The sequence below is a fragment of the Chiloscyllium plagiosum genome, unplaced genomic scaffold (genome assembly GCF_037043375.1).
Source record: "Chiloscyllium plagiosum isolate Xiang-an unplaced genomic scaffold, Cpla_swu_hap1 HiC_scaffold_3, whole genome shotgun sequence".
NCBI classification, from domain to species: Eukaryota; Metazoa; Chordata; class Chondrichthyes; order Orectolobiformes; family Hemiscylliidae; genus Chiloscyllium; species Chiloscyllium plagiosum.
In genome coordinates this window covers 124411848-124435526 of record NW_028270141.1, presented here as the reverse complement: position 1 = coordinate 124435526, position 23679 = coordinate 124411848, and the positions used below count along the sequence as shown (strand labels likewise).

Below are 23679 nucleotides of genomic sequence, written 5' to 3'. Positions count from 1 at the left end.
CAATAGGTGCAGGTGTAGGCCATTCTGCCCTTCGAGCCTGCACCACCATTCATTATGATCTTGGCTGATCATCCTCAATCAGTATCCTGTGCCTTATCCCCATAACCCTTGATTCCACTATTCTTCAGAGCTCCATCCAACTCTTTCTTGGAAGTATCCAGAGACTTGGCCTCCACAGCCTTCTGGGGCAGATCGTGTTGCATTTGAACTCGGATTGCTTCGGAATCTGAGGAGTTGTGAATGGTGCTGTAGGTTGTGCAATCAACGGTGAACCATCCTCTTGTTGGTTCCCTCATCACCTGTTACAGACCCAGTCTAGCTGACCAGCTCAATCACATGTACTGCTGCCACTGTTGGTGGTGGACATTGAAGTCTCCCACCCAGAGGACATTTTGCACCCTTGCCACCCTCAGTGCTTCCTCGAGGTGTTGCTCAACATGGAGGAGTACCAATCCATCAGCCAACAGAGGACAGTACATGGTAATCAGCAGGTGGATTCATTGCCATGCGATTGACACAATTGAGTCACTTGTTAGGCCACTTCAGAAGGCAGTGAGAGTGAACCACAGTGCTGAAGGTCTGGAGTCATGTGTGACATCTTGAAAAATGTAAATATTACAGAGGAGGAGCTGTTGGATGTTGTGAAATGCATAAAAGTGGATAAATCCACAGGGCCTGATCAGGTGTACCCGAGACCTCAGTGGCCAGCTCAGGACTCTGGAAGAAGTACTCAGGGCAGGAGGTGCTGGGGAAGCCCACAGAGGTTATTCCATGTTTGAGAAAATGCACTAGGGCCAGGGAAGTGAGGGATGATCATAGAGGATACGCCAAATTCTGCGCTGGATATACCACACATGAGCCAAGAGAGTTCAGGAGTCAGACTCCTCACTAGAATAGAGACAAAAAATCTGCAGATGCTGGAATCCAAAGTAGACAAACAGGATGCTGGAAGAACACAGCAAGTCAGGCAGCATCAGGAGGTGGAGAAATCAGTGTTTTGGGCATTTCAGAGTTAATACCTGAAACGTTGACTTATCCACCTCCTGATGCAGCCTGGCTTGCTGTGTTCTTCCAGCCTCCTCTTTGTCTACTCCACACTAGAGTAATCATTCTGGGAATGGGTCAGGTCCACACTGAGGGATCCATGCAGGGACCAAGAATAAAGTCGGCTGTATCCGGACTGGACGAAGCTGTGCAGGAGCCAGGAGGGAGACAAAATCCAAGCTGGAAGAATCTGTGTAGGGGCTGAAGAAGGACCATGCCGGTGGGATCTGCACTGAGTATGAAACAAACTTTTAAAGATGCAATCAGGGAGGTGAATGAGGAAAAGGCTGGAAACTTTGACTGAACATCAGAAGGCTCCATCACCGAGTGTACAGCAGAACAACAGTCAAAATTGAGAAAGGCAAAACTGAGAGATGGGTTCAACGCATTGGCCCGCCCCACCCCAGAAGAAAATGTTCATGGATGGTTCCGAAGAATGATAAAGATCAGAAAGGGGGAGTGATCATCATCACTTTATATTTACAGTTGTGTAGATGAGTTAATACTAATACAAGAAGAAACGGTGAGTCAGTGGCTGCAGCAGGTGTCGATGAGGATAAGGTAGAAACAGCTGAAAAATGGGCAGTGGACAGGGACACCCCGTATACTGAATCACAGCTGTGTACCTCACTACACTGCACGGAGGTGGGAACTCACCCCATAGTTAAAGAGGGCTCACTGAAAATTAGGGTGTTGTTCATGCACAACATCAAAGATTCGATCATGGTTTAATAATGAATTTCAAATCTTTGGGAGTGGAGTGAACTGTGTGTTTTATTGATTCTAATTAAAAACAAGTTTTTGTGCTTTACACTCTCAAATTATTCTCACAATCCAGATAAACTAATGTTTGGCAAATATCGATCTTAAAAATACTAAAGGGATTGGAGACAATTGAAGACAAATGGTAAAACCAAAGAAAGGCTTATCAAATTCAAAAGGTCAGTTTGAAATGAACAGCAGATTTCAGCAGTTTTCCTGAACAATTACAACAAAATCACTCAGTGACTTGCCTCCCTCCCCCACCGTCTCAGACTCACAGTGAGTTAACTCTTTCTGCTGGCAGCTTCCTTTCAATTCCCCCAGAATTGTGTTGGTGTTGGAGAGGCTGTTAGGTCTGAAGGTTGATAAGTCTCCGGGGCCTGATGGTCTGCATCCCAGGGTACTGAAGGAGCTGGCTCGGGAAACCGTGGATGCGTTGGTGATTATTTTCCAGAGTTCAATAGATTCGGGGTCGGTTCCTGAGGATTGGAGGGTGGCTAATGTTATACCACTTTTTAAGAAAGGTGGGAGAGAGAAAGCAGGAAATTATAGACCAGTTAGTCTGACCTCAGTGGTGGGAAAGATGCTGGAGTCTATTATAAAGGATGAAATTACTGCACATCTGGATAATAGTAATAGGATAGGACAGAGTCAGCATGAATTTATGAAGGGGAAATCATGCTTGACTAATCTTCTTGAATTTTTTGAGGATGTAACTCTGAAGTTGGACGAGGGAGATCCAGTAGATGTTGTGTACCTGGACTTTCAGAAAGCTTTTGATAAAGTCCCACACTGGAGGTTTGTGAGTAAAATTAGGGCGCATGGGATTGGGGGCAAAGTACTAGATTGGATTGAGAATTGGTTGGCTAATAGGAAACAAAGGGTAGTCATAAACGGCTCCATTTCGGAATGGCAGGCAGTGACCAGTGGGGTACCGCAGGGATCCGTGCTGGGACCGCAGCTTTTTACAATATATGTTAATGATATAGAAGATGGTATCAGCAATAACATTAGCAAATTTGCTGATGATACAAAGCTGGGTGGCAGGGTGAAATGTGATGAGGATGTTAGGAGATTACAGGGTGACCTGGACAGGTTAGGTGAGTGGGCAGATGCATGGCAGATGCAGTTTAATGTGGATAAATGAATGGTTATCCACTTTGATGGCAAAAACAGGAAGGCAGACTACTACCTCAATGGAATCAATTTATGTAAAGGGGCAGTACAGAGAGATCTGGGTGTTCTTGTACACCAGTCAATGAAGGCAAGCATGCAGGTACAGCAGGTAGTGAAGAAGGCTAATAGCATGCTGGCCTTCATCGCAAGAGGAATTGTGTATAGAAGCAAAGAGGTGCTTCTGCAGCTGTACAGGGCCCTGGTGAGACCACACTTGGAGTACTGTGTGCAGTTCTGGTCTCCAAATTTGAGAAAAGACATTCTGGCTATTGAGGGAGTGCAGCGTAGATTCACGAGGTCAATTCCTGGAATGGCAGGATTACCTTACACTGAAAGACTGAAGCGACTGGGTTTGTATACCCTTGAGTTTCGAAGACTGAGAGGGGATCTGATTGAGACGTATAAGATTATGAAAGGATTGGACACTCTGGCAGTAGGAAACATATTTCCACTAATGGGTGAGTGCCGAACCAGAGGACACAGCTTAAATACGGGGTAGACCATTTAGGACAGAGCTCAGGACAGAGAGTGATGGCTGTGTGGAATGCTCTGCCCCAGAGGGCAGCGGAGGCCCACTCTCTGGATTCATTTAAGAAAGAGTTGAATAGAGCTCTCAAAGATAGTGGAATCAAGGGTTATGGAGATAAGGCAGGAACAGGATACTGATTAGGAATGATCAGCCATGATTATATTGAATGGCGGTGCAGGCTCGAAGGGCTGAATGGCCTACTCCTGTACCTATTGTCTATTGTCTATTGACACCTTCCATATCTCTATTAATGGAAATTTACAGACATCCCAGTGGGATTTGCCTTTTAGAGACTTGGCTTGACCAGCCAGGACATGTGTTATCTTCTAAGACAAAGTGTTTGTGAATGTTTTGGAAATTGGTACTGATAAATAAATTGATAAATGGTGTTATTCAAACACTCAGTGGGGAACTTAACATGAAGTTTAAGAAGCTGTTCAGTGATCTAATCCATGAACAGTATTCTGATCACCTTGGGAGCTGTTCAGGAATACAGAGGGCTTTACTTCACATTCTCAATTGCTGGAAGATGTTGTTTTAAAGACACCTCAAATAAAAATGGGAACTTCCCCATGGCCCAATGGACAGGTCAGACTGTCAAGGCCTGTCAATGAGGGAGGAGGTTCAAGACAGGCCATGGGATTGTTGAGTTCTTGTCGCAAATTTTATGAAGGACTTCACTAAATAGCTGCTCCCCAAGAATTGATAGAAGAGGAGGAAAGGGATAGCTCAGGGGGTTGTATCATTCGAAGTTGATGAACTATTAATTATTCAGTTCACAGCAAGAATGATTCCACGCAGAGGTAGATCCAGGGAAGTGACAAGTTCTAAAGGGAATACGTTCGTTTGAATCTGGAATATTTTGAAGAGTGGAATGTGTGAAGGAACTGAGCAAATTCTGTTCCTCCATCTTTTGGTCTTACAGCTGCATTCACGTGGCCATAATGTCCACTCAATTTGCTTGCCCAGTGATGCTTGTGCCATCAGCCAGTATGACTGCAACACATTCCATCTCTTCTTCAAAGTAATTAATATATCTAGTAATTAATAAGACATAGAATCATAGCATCACTACAGTATGGATAGGGGCCATTTGGCCCATCAATTCAGGACCAACCCTTCTGAAGGGCATCTCACCTGGATCTAACCACTTACTCCATTCCCATAACTCCACGTTTAGCTTGGCTAACTTATCTAGCCGACACACCCCTGGCCACTGCATAACAATGTACCACGGCCAATGCACCTAAACTGCACATCTTTGGATATAGGAGCAGAATTAGGCCACTCAGCCCATTGTGTCTGCTCCGCCATTCTATCATGGCTGACGTTTCTCAACCTCATTCTCCTGCCTTTTACCCAGAGCTGTTGGTCCTCTTCAATAGTTAGAAATAGATAAATTAAGACCATAGGTACACCACCACCAGAAACAGTAACCAGGGGAGAGTAAGTGTCAGCACAACAGTGATGAGTGATAGCAATTACAAAACTCGTTTTCCCAGGTTTCAGAGTTCCCGTGAACCAACACACAGAAGGTTAATGATTTATGAATCCATCCCAAAGTTAGAACGAAAAGTATTTTACATAGTCAATGAGTTGGAGCATTTCCTCAATACATAATATAGCTAAGCTGTATTCAAAATCACCCTCATCAAACAGTATATAAAAGTTACGACTCAGTGTTCAAACTGCAGATCCACCTGAAGGTGCTGAGAGTCAGTCAGTGCGTTCACCAGTGATCTTAGAGAACATCAAGATGCTGAGAATCTTCTTCACTGTGTCTGTCCTCTTTGGGCATCAAATTGCTGCTCAGGACCCAGAGCAGGAGGTGATCGACCTCTGTACTCATGTTGACTGTCCCGAGCCAGAACAAGTCATCCAGGACAAGGTCAGTACATCTGAGAGTTTCCTCTGTTCTGTCATGTTTGTACCAGTGGAAATTATTCCATGTTGTTTTTAGTCCCTAACCTGCAGTGCACCGACAGTCCACATCCCAACCCTGAACCATGAAACTGGACTGAAATTACTCCTCGGGCCCCATTAACACTTTCTACATGAGCTGCCATCGTCTGCCTGGCTCCCACTGCCAGCTTGTGCAGTAAGAAGAATATCAGGGCTTCCATCTCCAGCAGCAGGTGAAGGGAGGGGTCAGTGTGCTCACAGAGAGGGGGCTGGTGGGGGTCAACACGAGGACTGTAGAGGCCGGGAGCTCTCCTACTGCTCCTGTCTTCACTCAATCTAACCCTGTTTCTGAAAGGCAGCTGATCACAGGCTGAAGGTCTCTGTGTTCAATGTGGAAGAGGCCAAGTCTGGTTGTGAGTGGAATCTCCCCATTCCCCAATCCTGGACAGCTGCAAAGTCATTTCAATCCAGCAGGCTGCAAACAGAAGATAAGTCAGCTGTGAGATACTGCTCTCTGACCATGTTGGGGTCACTCTGCATTGGTTAGTGGACAGGAGAAGGTGTGAAGGTTGATTAACATTAGCAAATACTTGAAGAATTTTGCATTATTTTTTATGTGGACATATTCCATTGAGAAACACAAACTCCACAGGAAAACTGATTGACCAATGTCTGACCAAATTAATTCAGGGTAATACTAGATTAAAGAAGAGATTCTTCTGACAATTGCAGTAAATGTCCAGAACAGGCAATGACTGAATATTAATAAGAGAGGGAATAATAGACAGTGGCAGCATACCAGACAGGAATTTACATATTACACGAGCTTGCACAAGCAGATGGGACAGAAGCAAAAATAATTGTTAAACTCTGAGAAACAAAGGTAGGAAAATGACAGGGAAGAGGGAAGTGGGAGGGATATAAAACACACACCTTGAATCTGTCTTCACACAAAAAATATTTTATTAAAAACTGAATAGTGGGACATCAAAGATCTGAAGAGGTTGTGGAATTACTCAGTATAAAAGAGAGTAAATATGAGAAAATCTCCAGGATTAAACACCTGATAAATTCCCAGCACTTGGTAACCTGCATCCTAGGATTCTTAAAGAAGTTGACTGTAGGATTACTGGGTCCAATGGTTTGTGACCTTCTGTACTGCCCAGATTCTCTAACAGCGTCAGTAGTTTAGAACAGAACAGTTCTAACAGAGATGTTCAAGACTGGAGGGAGAGTAAAAAACAGGGAAGTTAGTGAGACATCAGTCAGAGAGAACAAGGATAGCAGGGTGAAGGACAAATAAACGATGACTCTGTGGAGAGAGTAGCCATGCAAATGCTGGGTGAGAGGGCAACCTGTTTGTGTTGGAGATGAGAACAGTAAGGGAGATAAATTATATTCTGTGTAGTCACAATTGAGTAGTCCGAAGGTTGTGTTCCCTACTCTGTGTCTGGTTTTCAGGATATCATCATTGCTGGAGAAATTGAAGTGTGAAGGTTAGTGCAAGGACAGCACGGTGGCTCAGTGGTTTGCACTGCTGCCTCACAGTGCCAGGGACACAGGTTCAATTCCAGCCTCGGGCGACTGTCTGTGTGGAGTTTGCACATTCTCCCCGTGTCTGTGTGGGTTTCCTCCCACAATCCAAAGATGTGCAGGTCAGGTGGATTGGCCATGCTAAATTGCCCCATAGTGTTTGGTGCATTAGTCAGAACGAAATGGGTCTGGGTGGGTTACTCTTCAGAGGGTCTGTGTGGACTGGTGGGACCAAATGGCCTGTTTCCACACTATAGGGAATCTAATCAATCTGTATAGATTTCAGTGGCATGGGTAGATTCTTAAACAAGCTGCTGTCGTGAATTGGGCAGTTAAGATTTAGAGATTGATACCAAAGGGTAAGGTTAGACAGGATGTGTATAAGTTGGTAGACTGTCAGTTAGTGGAGTGTTGTAACCATCAATGCTGGGGCCTTAGCTATTTACAATCTATATGATAGGACTGAGTGTCAAGTATTTACGTTTGCTGTTGTGAAGCCAGGTGGAGATTTTAGCCGCTGACAGGATAATAGGAATCTGCCAGGTAAGTTAAGTGAATGGGCAACACATGGGCAGATGGAGTATAATGTGGGAAAATGTAAAGTTATTCACTTTAATCAAAGAATTAGATCAGAAGGTGAATTAAATGGAGAGCTGATGGCCTTGAGGTATTATCGCCGGACTCTTAATCCCGAGACACAGGTAATGTTCTGGGGACCTGGGTTTGAATCTCGCCATGGCAGATGGTAGAATTTGAATTCAATAATCATCCAAAATTAAGATTCTGTGATGTCCAGGAATCCATTGTCAATTGTTGGGAAAACCCATCTGGTTCAGAAATGTCTTTCAGGGAAGGAAACTGCCAGCTTCTGGTCTACATGTGACTCCAGACCCACAGCAATGTGATTGACATTTAACTGCTCTCTGGGCAATTAGGATGGGCAGTATATGCTGGTCTAGTCAGCAATGCCCCCATCCCACGTATGAATTAAAAGGAAAGAATTGTTTTCATCTGTGAAAAGAATTTTCAATGTTGGTGTTCAGGGATAGTTGGATGTCCAGGACATGAAACTCAGCAGGTTGGCAAAAAGGCACGGCAAACGATCAGGACGGGGGAAGATGGTGGCATAGTGACCAATAATCCAGAGGGACAATCTCATGCTTTGGAGAAATAAACACTGAAACTGATGGAGAAACACATTAGGTCTGACAGCATTTGTGGAGAGAGTAAATGTTTAAGTGTGATGTGACTATTTCTGAAGTTGAGTCCTATCGGATTCGAAACTCTAACTCTCTTTCCACAGATACTGCCAGACCTGCTGAACTTGTCTAGCGTTTTTTTTATTTTTATTTTAGATTTCCAACATTTGCAGTATTTGGTTTTGTTGCAACTGCTTTGGGGTCACAGATTCAAATCCCATACTGGTGACTAGAATTGGGTTTGAAAATCTACTCTCTGCAGTGGTGACCATGGAACTATTATCAATTATTGTAAACCACATCTGGTTCACTCATAGCCTATAGAACAGGAAATCTGCTATTTTTACCTGGGCTAGTCGACTTGTGACTTTATCCACAGTAATGTGCACCACTCTTAAATGTTGTCTAAAATGGCCTGGCAAGTCACTCAGATCGAAGAGATGGACAGGCAACAACGGAGGGGCTTGCCAATGATAGCCACATTCTCTAAAATAATACATTTTAAAACATGGAATATTGAATAAAGGCCTTTATTGAAAGAGAGTTGAAGAGCAAGAATGAGGAGGTTTCATTGCCCTTGTACAAGGGGCTTTGGTGAGACTGCGTCCAGAGTGCTGTATGCAGCTATGCTCTCTTTTTCTAAAGAAGCATGTACTTGGAGGTACTGCACTGAACATTCACTTCAGTAATTCTGGAGGTTAGAGAAACATTAACCGGTAACACTGTGCACCCTATTGCCATAACGCATCGATAGAGAATAGAGAGTGGATGTTGCCAGTAATGAACAGGCACAAGAATAAAACGGATTGTGTTTTCCAAGATGGTGTCAAGCTTCTTGAATGTTGTTGGAAGAGGCAAGTTAAAGTCTTCACTCACACTCCTGCACTGTGGCTTGCAGATGGTAGACAAGCATGGGGAAGAAAGGAGGTCAGCTATTCACTGCAGAATTCAGAGTCTCTGAATCTCCCTTGGAACTCATTTGGCTTGTCCAGATCAATGGTTAAACCTAGAATATTGGTGGATTCGGCAATGACAATGCAAATGAATATCAAGGAGAAATGTTTGGATTTTATTTTACGTCTAGTTTTTCTAACAGATGAGAGACTTGACAAACAGTGGAGGTATTTTTCAATGTATAATTTCAGTTACATCACACTGTAAACTTTTGCTATAAATGCTGTGTCTTACAATTGTGTCCTCCACAACCACCTGATGAAGGAGCGGCTCTCCGAATGCTAGTGCTTCCAATTAAACCTGTTGGACTATAACCTGGTGTTGTGTGACTTTTAATTCGGTTCTTTGTAATATTGTCCTTGATATGTCCTAGGTAAATCACCCTTGCTTTTGTGAACTCATTTTTGGCCAGGCATGTTATCAAGTCATCAAACTGCAATTACACAGAAGCCTGACAGTGTCAATGCAGGCCATTCAGCCCATTGAATCCACACCGACCCTCTGAGTAGTATCCCACCCAGACCCAACACTGTTCCCAGTCCCTGTAATTCTACATTTCCCATACCTAATCCACTTAACCTACACATCCATGGACTTAACTTGGCCAGTCCATCTTCCGTGCACATCTTTGGACTGTGGCAGGAAACTGGAGCACCCAAAGGAAACCCACACGGACACAGAATGGGCAAACTCCACACAGACAGTCACCAGAGGATGGAATTGAAATGGGTCCCTGGTACTGTGAGGCAACTGTGATAACCACAGAGCCACTGTGCTGCCAGTAGCTAAAACACATTCTCTAATTGCCTTATATGTTCTTTCCATGTGAATCTGTAAAATCCTTAGAGTATGGAAGCAGGCTGCTTGGCCCAACAAGTCCACACCGACCCTCCAAGTAACTCACCCAGACCCATTCCCCTATCCTAATACGCTACGTTTTCCCTGACTAATGCACCTAACCTACATATCCCTGAATACTATGGGCAACTTAGTCTGGCCGATCCACCTATTCAATCCATCTAACCTGCACACCTTTGGACTGTGGAAGGAAATGAGAGCACCTGGAGGAAACTCACGCAGCCACAGGGAGAATGTGCAAACTCCATACACAGTCACCAGAGGCTGCAATCAAACTCAGGTCCCTCGTGCTGAGAGGCAGCAGTGCTAACCACTAAGCACTGGTGTTCCTCTGTTTTCTAAATAAACTACAGTGAGGTACTTCATATATGACTTGAAGCATCAGTGTTTGGAAATTGGCTGTACATGTTTAAACTCAAATGGTATGATTCAACTTTGATATGATCGGTATGATGTTACAAAGGAAGATATTTCACAAGCCTTTGGTCTTAATGGCTATTACAACTTGCTCAGGAACCATTCAAGTTTTTGTTACAATGCTGAGCCCTCCTGAGCCCATAACTGATGCTGATTAAAAAGCTTTTCAAAAGATTGTTACTGGGCAAAATTGCTGTGAAGAAACATTGGCAGAGCTGAGTTTTTTTTGGAATTCAACCTCACTGCTCAAATAAAGCAATGCACCAAATCAAGCTAATGGGCTAATGAATGGCAGATTGGTTTAGTTTAGATAAATGTGAGGTGCTACATTTTGAAAAGGCAAATCTTAGCAGGTCTTATTCACTTAATAGTAAAGTCCTCGGGAGTGTTGCTGAACAAAGAGACCTTGGAGTGCAGGTTCATAGTTCCTTGGAAATAGAGTCGCATGTGGATAGGATAGTGAAGGCGCCATTTGGTATGCTTTCCTTTATTGGTCAGAGTATTGAGTACAGGAGTTGGGAGGTCATGTTGCGGCTGTACAGGACATTGGTTAGGCCACTTGTGGAATATTGCGTGCAATTCTGGTCTCTCTTCTGTCGGAAAGATGTTGTGAAACTTGAAAGGGTTCAGAAAAGATTTACAAGGGTGTTGCCAGGGTTGGAGGATTTGAGGTAGAGGGAGAGGCTGAACAGGCTGGTGCTGTTTTCCCTGGAGCATCAGAGGCTGAGGGGTGACCTTAAAAGTTTATAAAATCATGAGGGGCTTGGATAGGATAAATAGACAAGTCTTTTCTCTGGCGATAGGGGAGTCCAGAACTTGAGGGCGTAGGTTTAAGGTGAGAGGGGGAAAAAATTAAAATGGCCTAAGGGGCAACCTTTTCACACAGAGGGAGGTGCATGTATGGAATGAGCTGCCAGAGGAACTGGGGAAGGCAGGTACAATAACAACATTTGAAAGGCATCTGGATGGCTACATGAATAGGAAGGGTTTAGAGGGATATGGGCCAAGTGCTGGCAAATGGGACAGGTTTAGGATATCTGATTGGCATGGATGAGTTGGACCGAAAGGTCTGTTTCTGTGCTGTACCTCTGATTCTATAAACTCAATGTGTTCCAGTAACTTATTCTTAAAACTGCAAATATCTTCTGACATGGTTTCCTTAGTCTCAAGGAGTACTCTTCCCCATTTTAGTTCACAGTCCAAAAAAAACCTAAAGTAGTCCTTAAACTTTATGACAATTTTCTCATTTGATGTTTATTTTGGTGTCGGGTTAATTTTCTCGTGTGATAATGCAATTTCTCTTCTTGTCTTAGAATTATACAGAGATGCAATACCCAGCCACCCAATGGATTAAAACAAAGGTTGATGATATGGATCTGGTTCATGCAGTGGATACTGGCTTGAAAATTCTTTTCAATTATTCAGCTTTTAACAATGCTGAAGGTACATTGCATATCCCTTTAAATTGCAACAAAATATAAAATACTCCTTTAGTCTCTAACTAGTCTTGTCTGAAACTTTCTCCACAGACTGACACATTTCCTAATGAATTTGCCAATGTGAATCCCAGAGGGGTGCTTGATCACATTGTTAATTTGGAAACTGCTTTATTAAATACAGCTCTGTGGTCCTACAATCTGGGAAGTGGGAAGTGTATTTCAAACAGTGAGCAGACTCTTCTTAGGATCTGGGCTATCAGGTGAGAAGTCCCATGAAGCCAACCTCAACTCGAGCAAGCAACTCGCTGAGTTGCATGGCAGCAGCAAGTTGCCAATTAGAGGGGATTCTAGGTTGTTCAATGCCTTATTATTGCTGCAATCTTATACCTGCACCATTTCTCAGTGCCAGCATCTTCCGTGGCAAACACACACTGCATGATCGGCAACCAAATGGCCATGTCTTAGTGGAGTAGTCCTCAGTGCAGGCCATGGAGACACTCAGTTAGGGGTCCTGATACAGTAAATCAGGCACAGCCTAGGACACCATCCAGGGGATTGACCACAGTGAGGCACCTGCTCAGGGAGTTCTCTGTTGGGAAGTCAGTACCTCTGTAGTTTGGGCTGTGGGTCAGTCCTGTGGATCCATTAGTCAGTACAGGGCTGGGGAGAGTTGGGGGGGGGCAGGTCTCCCTAATCCCTGGCTCCCTTTGTGTTGTACACCTCTCTGCCTCAGGCATCACTGACCAACTCATTCCCACCAGCACGGGCCAAGAAAAAAAAGAATCGGGATGTTTGAAGATGTGGGGAAACATTGTCAGCTGAAACCACCATCTTACAAATACCTTGTTCATCTTGATCTCACGTGCTGCAACGGCTCTCACAGACATCAATCCATGGTCCATCCTGTATAGATATGGAGTTAGGCTTCATGCTGGCACTATCACATTCAGGGCGACACAGAGACTCAAATATTTGTGAGAAGATTTGTAGCTCGGGTGCTCGTTGTTGTGGTTCTGTTCGCCGAGATGGGAATTTGTGTTGCAGACATTTCGTCCCCTGTCTAGGTGACATCCTCAGTGCTTGGGAGCCTCCTGTGAAGCGCTTCTGTGACGTTTCCTCCGGCATTTATAGTGGTTTGTATCTGCCGCTTCCGGTTGTCAGTTCCAGCTGTCCGCTGCAGTGGCCGGTATATTGGGTCCACTACGTAGTGTATAAAATCCCATGCAAGGACTGCACAAAACACTACGTAGGACAAACAGGAAGACAGCTAACGATCCGTATCCATGAACACCAACTAGCCACGAAACAATACGACCAGCTATCCTTAGTAGCCACACACACAGAGAACAAGCAACATGAGTTCGACTGGGACAACACTACTATTATAGGACAAGCCAAACAGAGAACAACCAAGGAATTCCTAGAGGCATGACACTCATCCACAGATTCTATCATCAAACATATTAACCTGGACCCAATATACCGGCCACTGCAGCGGACAGCTGGAACTGACAACCAGAAGCGGCAGATACAAAGCACTATAAATGCCGGAGGAAACATCACAGAAGCGCTTCACAGGAGGCTCCCAAGCACTGAGGATGTCACATAGACAGGGGACGAAACGTCTGCAACACAAATTCCCAGCTCGGCAAACAGAACCACAACAGACTCAAACAAACAGAGGTAGGACCAAAACAATCAAATTTTTACAAACCCAATAAACCAGCTCACCCCATGTGCACTGATTATAGTGTCTAACACTTTTAAAACTCCTGTCCAGTTCTGATGCAAGGTCAATGACCGGAAATATTGGGTGGGATTTTCCCCTCTGCAGAAGTGACAAATAATTAGGAAATATCTATCCTATGATTAAGGGATCAAGGGTTACGGGGAGAAAGCAGGAGAATGGGTTTGAGAAATATGTCAGCCATGATTGAATGGTGGAGCTGACTTGACGGGCCGAATAGCCTAAAACTGTTCCTATATCTGATGGTCTTATGGTTTGAGTGGGTGAGGGGTTGGAGAAAATGAAGCCGCTGATGTCATGTTGACAATCAGAATTCCCCTTCCCATTCCCTTTCCAACTCAATTACAATCTTAGTGAGAGGGTCAATGTTCAATCTTCCTGAACCAATGACCAATTACAGTCTTTCAGTGATCAATTTATGGCCATTTAAGAGCCTTAAGCTGCCATTTACCTGATTTGAGAGAAATATGGCAGCCTTTCTGAAAGTTATTCGTGGGGCATCTGCTGGTCAGGTTGGGCCTTGATTTACCACAATCTGTGGCAATCACAGGCACAGACAGTGTTTAGGGACGCTGCTGAAAACCACCACCAGACCCTAACCCAATCACCTTCCCTCATGTTCCTATCCCCTTGATCCCTCCTCAAAATATCACTCACTTCCCGATCCCTGCCAGCAGACTGGGCCTTCAATAAATTGATACCTCTGACTGGCTGAAAACAAAGGCTGGAAGAACACAGCAAGCCAGGCAGCATCAGGAGGTGGAGAAATCGACATTTTGGGTGTAACCCTTCTGCAGATAAAGCTGCAGACAAAGGGGGTGGTGGATGCAGGGTGGTGAAGTGGGGTTAGGTGAAGTCAGGTAGAGAGTACAATCTGATTAGGCAATGGGAGGAATGAATCCAGTTGGTGTCTGGGAGGAGTGGAAAGGAAGGGAAGGGACTGGGAAGGGAGTCAGGGGATGGGAAGTGAGGTTATTTGAAATTGGAGAACTCAATGTTGAGTCCTCCGGGCTGTAGGCTGTCGTGACAGAAGATGAGGTGTTGTTCCTCCAATTTGTTGTTTGGTTTGTTGTGGCAATGGAGGAGGCCAAGGACGGTCAGGTTGGAAAGAGAATGGGAAGGGGAATTCTGATTGTCAACATGACATCAGCGGCCTCATTTTCTCCAACCCCTCACCCACTCAAACATCACCCCCTCCGAACCTGCAGCACTCCACTATCTCCGCACCAACCCTGGTTCACAAAACCCGCTGACAAAGGTCTGGAGATTGAACCTCTGTCACAGAGGCCAGATGCCAACTCTCCGACACCACATCCTACCTCCCCCTTGCAGATAACCCCACTGCAACCCAACAGGCCAAAAACACTTGCACTGTCTGAGCCCTCATTGCCTCTGGTGGTGATCTCCCCTCCACTGCCTCTCACCTCTGTCCCAGCCCCATACTGCCTGGTTCCATCTGTACCCCAAGATCCACCGACCCAACTACCCCAGCCAACCCATCGTCTCAGCATGCTCCTTACCCACCAAACTCATCTTGTCCCACCTCGACTCCATCCTCTTCCCCCTTGGTCTAGTCACTTCCTACCTACATCCGCGACACTAACCACACTCTCCATCTCTTCAGCAACTTCCAGTTCCCTGGCCCACAGTGCTTTATCCTCACTATAGATGTGCAGTCCTAAAACACATCCATACCCGACAAGGACAGCCTCCAGACCCTCTGCTTCTTCCTCTCCAACAGACCTATCCAGTCCCCCTCCACCTTGCCAAACTGATCCTCACCTATAATAACTTTCCCTTTAACTCCTCTCATTTCCTTCAAGGCCTTGGGCACCTGGATGGACCCCAGATACACCTACCTCTTTGTTAGCTATAATCGAACAGTCCCTCTTCAGTACATGCATAGGCACTGTGCACCAACTCTTCCGCCGTTACATCGATGACTGAATCATTGCAGTGTCCTGCTCCCAGGCTGAACTGGAGCAGTTCATCGACTTCACCCACAGCTTCCACCCCACCCTCAAATTCACTTGGTCCATCTTGGACACACCCCTCCCCTTTCGTGACCTCTCCATTTCAATCTCTGGTGACAGTCTCCAGACAGACATTTACTCTAAACCATCAGACTCCCACAACTACACCTCCTCCCTCCTGCAAGAACTCCAACCCATTCTCCCAATTCCTCTGTCTTCGCCACATCTGCTCAGACAAAGAGACATGCCATGTGCGAGCATCCCAGATGTCCACCTATTTCGAAAAAACGTGCTTTTCCCGCTTCTGTCATCCAGATAGCCCTCCACTGCACCACCTCCATTCCCTGCTCCACTGCCCTAACCTCTCCCCAACAACGTGGGAAAGACAGGGTCCCCCTTGTCTTCACCTACCACCCCACCAGTCTCCGCATCAAAAGTATCATCTTTAAATACGTCCGCCAACTCCAACTAGACCCCATCACCAAGAACATGTTCCCCTCCTCACCCCTCTCTGCCTTCCGCAATGACCACTCCCTTAGACAGTCCTTGGTTTATGCCATTCTCCCCAACACCCCCCCCCCCCCCCCACCCCCACCCAACCCCCAAATCCCCAGGTACCTGCCCCTGCAACCGGATAAGATGCAAAACCTGCCGGATACCACCCCCCTCACCTCCCATCCATGGCGCCAAACAGTCCTTTCAGGTGAGACAGAGGTTCACCTCCCTCTTCTCCAACCTAGTTTACTGTATCTGGTGCTCACAATGTCATCTTCTCTACATTGAGGAGACAGAACATAAACTCAGGGAATGGTTCACCAAGTATCGCAGCCGGGCTTGCAGGGGCTGACCAGACCTCCCAGCCACCGCCCATTTTAATTCCCCTTCCCACTTCCTTTCTGACATGACAATCCTTGGCCTCCTCCATTCCCACAACAAACCACACTACAAATTTGGGGAAGAACATTTCATCTTCTGCCAGGTAGCCTACAGCCTGAAGGACTCAATGTTGAGTTCTACAATTTCAAATAATCTCCTGCCCCATTTCCCCGACCCCCTTCCCAGCCGTCCCCATCCCTTCCACTGCTCCCTGCCACCAACCAGATTCATTCCTCCCATTGACCAACCAGGTGGTACCCTCTACCTGTCTTCACCTATCCCCACTTTACACTCTGCTCCTCCCACTCTGTTTGTCTGCCGTTCCCACTTACACCCACCCACAGTCCTGAAGAAGGGTTACACCTGAAGTGTCAACTTCACCTCCTGATGCTGTCTGGCTTGCTGTGTTGTCCCAGCCTCCTGTTTGTCTACCTTGGATTCCAGCAGCTGCAGGTTTTTTGTCTCTAACCTCCAACTGGCTGGGAGATTCAGACGAGGTGAGATATCTATGTCCCAATATTTGACTGGAGGGAGTGCTGGAGAGATTTAATGCAGTGATACCAAGTCTGCAGGGCCTCTGTGTGGAGAGACTGTAGAAGTTGGGGTTACTTACCTTAGAGCAGAAAGGGTTAATAAGTGATTGGAGAGATCTATTCAAAACCATGAAGGGTAAAGGAGGAGAAACTGTGGGAGAGGTGTTAATGATGAGAGTATGTGAATTTCAGTCATTGTAACAAGGAAATGTTGTCATCACAGGAAATGATATCACCAACCCAAGGAAACTGAAACACAAATAAAATGTGGGCCATGCCACTAATACTTCATCTGGGGGCTCACTGATGATAATACCTGGTATGGTGACGAAACGTCTGAAAACAAACCTTCTTGCTCAGTGAGCAAACCTACATCCAGTTGCAACAATGTGCAGTTGTCAAGGGGCTGGTTAGCTGACTTTGTTGTACAGCTGGCTTGAGGTGCAGCCTAATGCCAACAACATGGGTTCAAGTTCTGCACAGGCTGAGGTCACCATGAAGGAAAACATCCTCAAACTCTCCTTTTACATTAGGTGGGGTGACCCTCGGGTTAAACCACCACCAGTTCTCTCTCATGAGACAGTAGCCCTATCTACAGTCTGGTCAGACGAGAATGACTTTTCCTGTCGCATTGTGATCTGGAAAGCACTGCCTGGAATGGTGATAGAAGCAAATTCAGTCACAACATTCGAAAGATAAATGTTTCCACGATGAGGGAATATTTGCGTGTAGGTGTGAAAAGAGCAGGTCAGTGTAATGATCTGATTAAAAATCGACCAAACATCCAGCACAGGAGTCCCCTCCCCCAGCGCTGTGTCACTCTGTGAAGTTATTATTCAATCTGTCACATCAGTGTCTGCCCCACGTCAGCAATGTCACCCTGACCCCTCACCTGTAACCTCTGACTCACTGTCAGTGACACCACAAATGATCATCGAATAAAATATATTTTATTTCCAGAAACAATCATTCCTGTCACTGCACCTTGGGGAATTTCTGGCCACGTGGTAAATGGAACAATTTTACAGAACTACATTGTTTATCTGCTTCTAGTTCCTCAAGTCAAGAGTCCACCAGCACCTACAGATCCAACGCTTAAATTTGGAAATGCATCTGATAGTTGGTACTTTGTCAGGTGAGTTTAGCGGCTAATATAATGGCGAACTTAATGGAGGGCTCTTTATGTTGTAATGGTAATGTCCCTACCTTAGGCCTTGGTTCAAGTCCCACCAGCCACAAAGTTTCTCCTCCTTTACCCTTCATGGTTTTGAATAGCTTTCTCCAATCACTTATTAACCCTTTCTGCACTAAGGTAAGTAACCCCAACTTCTACAGTCTCTCCACACAGAGGCCCTGCAGACTTGGTATCACTGCACTGGAACCAGTGTGTTGAGGGGTGATACAAACTCAGCAGCTCTGCCAGCATCTGTGAAGAGAGAAATCTCACACTGAGTCTGGTAGAGCTCTTCAGTGAATAGGTGATGTCAGAGTAGGGGACAAAAGGAAGGAAGTCCAAAACAGAGTTACGTATGAACATAATAACTAAGGCTGGGAGTTACAGAGAGAGTCATAGAGATGTACAGCACAGAAACAGACCCTTCGGATCAACTTGTGCATGCCGACCAGATATCCCAACCCAATCTAGTAGCATCTGCCAGCGCCCAGCCCATATCCCTCAAACCCTTCCTATTCATAGACCCATCCAGATGCCTTTTTAAATGTTGCAATTGTACCAGCCTCCACCACTTCTTCTGATAGCTCATTCCATACACATACCACCCTGTTGCTCCATAGGTCTCTTTTATATCTTTCCCCTCTCACCCTAAACCTATGTCCTCTAGTTCTGGACTTCCCCACCCAGGGAAAAGACTTTGTCTATTTATCCGATCCTTGCCCTCATGATTTTATAAACATCTATAAGGTCACCCCTCAGCCTCTGATGTTCCAGGGAAAACAGCCCTCGCCTATTCAATCTCTGCCTATAGCTTAAATCCTCCAACCCTGACAACATCCTTGCAAATCTTTTCAGAACCATTTCAGATGCAGATTACCATCAAATATGATATTGTAGTGATGGAGATCTGGCTCAAGGCAGGGAAAGACTGCACGTTAAATAAGCTGCTCAGGAAAGGAAGGGAGTCAAGGCAGTGGTGCTGTGGCTGTACTGATACAGCTTGGCTCGGGATGTGGCAAGTTCACGAGCACGAGTCTGCAGTCCTACTGCCGGAATGTTGTCAGGGCCCACAGCCTTTGTGGTATCCAGTGCCACCAACCATTTCTTGATATTGATGCAGAGTAAATCAAATTGGCTTCAGGTAAGCATCTGTGATGCTGGGGACCACTGGAAAAGGTAGAGATGGGTCATCCACTCGGCACTGCTGGTGAAGATTGCTGCAAATGCCTTGTCCTTTGCATTCATCTGCTGGTCTCTCCCATCCCTGAGGAGAGGGAATATTTGTGGAGCCTCCCACTCCAGTGAGCTGTTTAATTGTCCACCACCATTCACAACTGGATATGGCAGGACTACAAAGCTTCCATCTGATCCGTTGGTTGTGGGATACCTTAGCTCTGTCTATCTCTTGCTGCTTGTGGTATTTGGCACGCATGTAGTCCTGATTTGTAGCTTCACAGTTTGACACCTCACTTACAGATGTGCCTGGTGCTGCTCCTGGCATACCCTCCTGCACTCGCCATTGAGCCAGGGTAGATCTTGATCAAAACAGTAAGTCATGACAGGAGAGCTCAAAGCCATGGTGTGCTCTTCCTGCTGTACGTGGGAAGCTGACCACATTTCCAGTGCCCAGGGCTAGCAGGGGTGCAGGAATGGCCTCCAACTGCAGCTTCTTGAAGCTCAGCTTTCAGAACTGGAGGAATGGCTGGAGACACTGTGGATCATCCATGAAGCTGAGAGTACTGCGAATAGCACATACAGGGAGATGGTCACACTGCAGGCTCAGATTTCATAGGCAGAATGGGAATGGGTGACCACCAGGCAGAGTAAGGGGCTAGGCAGGCAGTGCAGGAACCCCCTGTGGCTATTTCCTGCAAAACAGACACTTTGGATACTGTCGGGGGGAATGGTCCCTCAGAGAGGACCAGTAACAGCCACATCTGTTTCCCACGGTTCACCCTGTAGCAAAGGAGAGGAGGGGAAAGTGTGAGAATGCAATAGCTATCGGGGATTCAACTGGATGGGGAATAGATGGATGTTTCTCTGGCAACAAATGAGATTCCAGGATTGGATGCTGTCTTCTTGGTGTTTGGGTCAAGGATGTCTCAGAGTGACTACAGGATATCCTGGAGGAGGAGGATGAACAGCCAGTGGTCATGGTACACATTGGTCCCAATGACAGAGGATAAAATATGGCATGAGGTCCTAAATGCAGAATAAAGGGCGTTAGGAAGTAAGTTGAAAGTATGACCTTAAAGGTTGTGATGTCAGGATTACTACTATTGCCACGTGCGAGTCAGAGTAGAAAGTCCAGGAAATTATAATTGAACACATGCTGGAAAGGTGGTGCAAGGGGAGGGTTGCAGATTCCTGGGACATTGGGACTGGTTCTGGGGAAGTGGAACCAGTACTAACTGGATGGGTTGCACATGGTCAGTGATCTCAGGTTCAGGATAATGCTGCAGGATTTCCTCAGGATAATGTCCTTGGCCCAAACATCTTCAGCTGTTTCATTAATAATCCTCCCTCCATTATAAGGTCAGAAGTGGGATATTCACTAATGATTACACCATTTGTCACTCATCAGATATTAAAGCAGCCCTTGTGCAAAGCAGCAAGACCTGGGCAGTATCCAGGTTTGGGCTGACAAATGATAAGTAACATTCAATACAAATGATAGGCAATGACTGTCTCCAACAGGGGAGAAGGTGACCATTGTCACTTGACATTCAATGGTGTTACTATCCCTGAATCCCCCACTATCTACATCCTGGGAGTTCCCAATGACCAAAACATCAACTGGACTAATCATATAACTACTGTGGCTACAAGAACAGGTCAGAGGTATCCTGCAACAAATAACTCACCTATTAACTCTCCAAAACATGTCCAGCATCTACAAGGCAAAAGTGTGATGGAATATTCCCCACCTGACTGCCATTGGGCAGCTCCAATAACATTCAAGCAGCTTGACACCATCCACATCAAAGCAGTTCACTTGGTTGGCATCAGATTCACAAGCATCTACTCTCTCCACCATCGACACCTGACAGCAAAGTAATACAAAGAACTGCAATGTAGGGAATACAAAACAGAAATGGAAAGTTCTGGAGAAACTCAGCAGTTCTTGCAGCATCTGTGGAGAGAGAAACAAAGTTAACATTTCATGTCCAGTGATCCTTCATCACAGGTTATTTCTCCGCAGATGTTGTCAGACCTGCTGAGTTTCTCCAGCACCTTCTGCTTTTGCTACGAAGGTAGCACTTTCCAAAGCCATGAACCCCTCTCCCCCCCCGCTCCCTGTCTCACCTGGAAGGAGAAGGGCAGCAGATATGTGAGATCACCACCACCTGCAAATTCCTGAATTGGAAATCTATTACCGTCCTTTCTGTTTCTCTGGGTCAAATTCCTGGAACACCCCCACCACCCCAGCGGGATTGTGTATGTACCTACACCAAATAGACAGAAGTAGTCTGGGAGGCAGCTAAATGCCACCTTCTCAAGGGCAGGTCGGGATAGGCAATAAATACTCATATAGCCAGTGATACATAAGGCCCATGAATAAAGATTTTAAAACATCCTCCTGACATCACCTTCAGAAACGGTTCCCTCTCATTCTTGTCCCACGAGTCAGTGAGAACAGCTTTTCTTTGTCTCCCTTACCTAACTCATGTCACTGTCTCGTACAGCTCCAACCAACTGTCCAAGGACAAATTTCCCAGCTTCTCCACTCTAAACCTATTGGTAAAATCCCTCTGCATCCTCACAAGGTGCAAATATCATTCCTAAAGTGTGAGTGATTATCACTTCACACAATGCTTAAGCTGTGACCTAACCAGCAGTTTACAAAGCTTCAGCATGATCTCCCCCCATTTGTACTCACTACCCCCAGTAATGAAGCTCAAAATCCCCCATGCTTCCTTAATATGTGCTGCCTCCTTCAATGATCAATATCCCTCAGATCTCCCTGTTCCTGGTATATTTTCATCATCGATAATGATTCCCAACATCCCTTTTCCCAGAGTTTCTCACCTCACTCCCCCGTCCTAAATTCCATCTGCCACGTGTCTGCCCATTCTGTGAGGTTATTGATGACATTCCTGTAGCTGGGATTGCACTGAATGGTGGAGGGTTCTCAATGACCTGAATGGCTGTCACCTGTTCATATTGATCTGTTAATCTACTCAGATCCAGGCAGACGCTGTCACGAGGAATGAGAATGAAATGTCTATATTCATATTACAGGGTAGTTGATAGGAAACTGGAAGAGAAACAATATGAAGAGCGTGTGCTTGAATTCCTGAAGGATTTGGAAGAAGACAACCAACCCTTTGAACCAGAACGTTTTACTCTTAATTTCTATCGCAAATGGGGGCTGATGGATAGAGCTTTTCTTAAAGCTTCCAAATGATTTTATTTTGTAAAGTTCTGTTCCCTTTACAGACATATAACAGTCAATCGCACTTAACTCTGTCTTAAACTGTTTTATTCATATGCAAGGTACATCTTGGCTTTAACCTGGATTAGCATGGTCTCCTAATCTAAGAAAGGATTTACCTAGCTGTTGGGATTTGGACTCAAATTCCAGAGTAAGAAAGTTTGTGTCATGGAATAATCTTCCTGGTAAGAAAGACAATATTAAATGCAAACCAAAAAGAAAGATTGTACAATAAAGGTTATGGTTAGTACTAAACATTTCACTCATTGAGACATACCACAGTACACAGGTGTTATAACACAAGGTAAACCCTTCAACTAATTAAACCAAACACACAGAAATGCTTATTACCTCACCATCTGTCAAAGTAAGAGAACTACCCCAAATCTCACTATTTAAAGAAAAACAAACTTATTCTTTATCTAGAACTGTAAACCTCCTTTATTTATCTACCTCCCACTCTATAACAATATAGCCCCTATTAAATTTACAGCAAATTAATTTTCAAAACCAGGCAGCAGTGTTAGTTCTCCTCTGCAGATTTCCCTGGGTCATTTTCAGCATTCTGCTGTAAAGATGTTTCATATGAGAAAGGTACCTTTCAGGGAGCAGTGTTGCAGGCACTCTGCATGACAGTAGATGCTCTCTGTCTCTGGCTAACTGTCCAAAATACCTGCTTTTTATACTCCAAGATATCGGATCATCTCATTGGTTTGATGTTGTCAAATTCAAATTCGATTGGTTTTTACTATCTTGGGGCATAGTTTAAACTGATTGGTTGAATTCAATCAGCTGTGAAAAAAACAAGGTATCTTATGTTACAGCCCAAATGTTACATCTTCAAATTGTCCAGTCCGCTTTCTGCCTGCAGTCAGTTACATGACAGAGGCCTGCATTCACTCTCTCTTAAAGGTACACCTTCAACTTCATAACATAGGTTCAGGACATGTAGGTCTGTCTTTCCATCAACACCCAAACATCTGACATTCCTTGAACCTGATCTGTTGACTCATAAAATACTTGGATGTTTTCGCTTTCGTCAACTTAACTCAAATGTACACACAAAATCCTCTTGCAGCTTGAACACTTCAACTTTAATTTCCCAGCCTACCTCAACCCCTGTCACCA

At 45.2% G+C, this 23679-nt stretch overlaps 1 protein-coding gene across 1 annotated transcript; it reads left to right on the top strand.

Moving 5' to 3' along the window:
- Window positions 1–5267: 5267 nt before the first annotated feature.
- LOC148151306 (heme-binding protein 2-like) lies at window positions 5268–22524 on the top strand. The gene is made up of 4 exons (XM_087983219.1): window positions 5268–5399; window positions 11688–11817; window positions 17903–18077; window positions 22359–22524. The coding sequence occupies exons 1-4, from the start codon at window positions 5268–5270 to the stop codon at window positions 22522–22524; spliced, it is 603 nt and encodes a 200-aa protein (XP_087839345.1).
- The last annotated feature ends 1155 nt before the right edge of the window (window positions 22525–23679 follow it).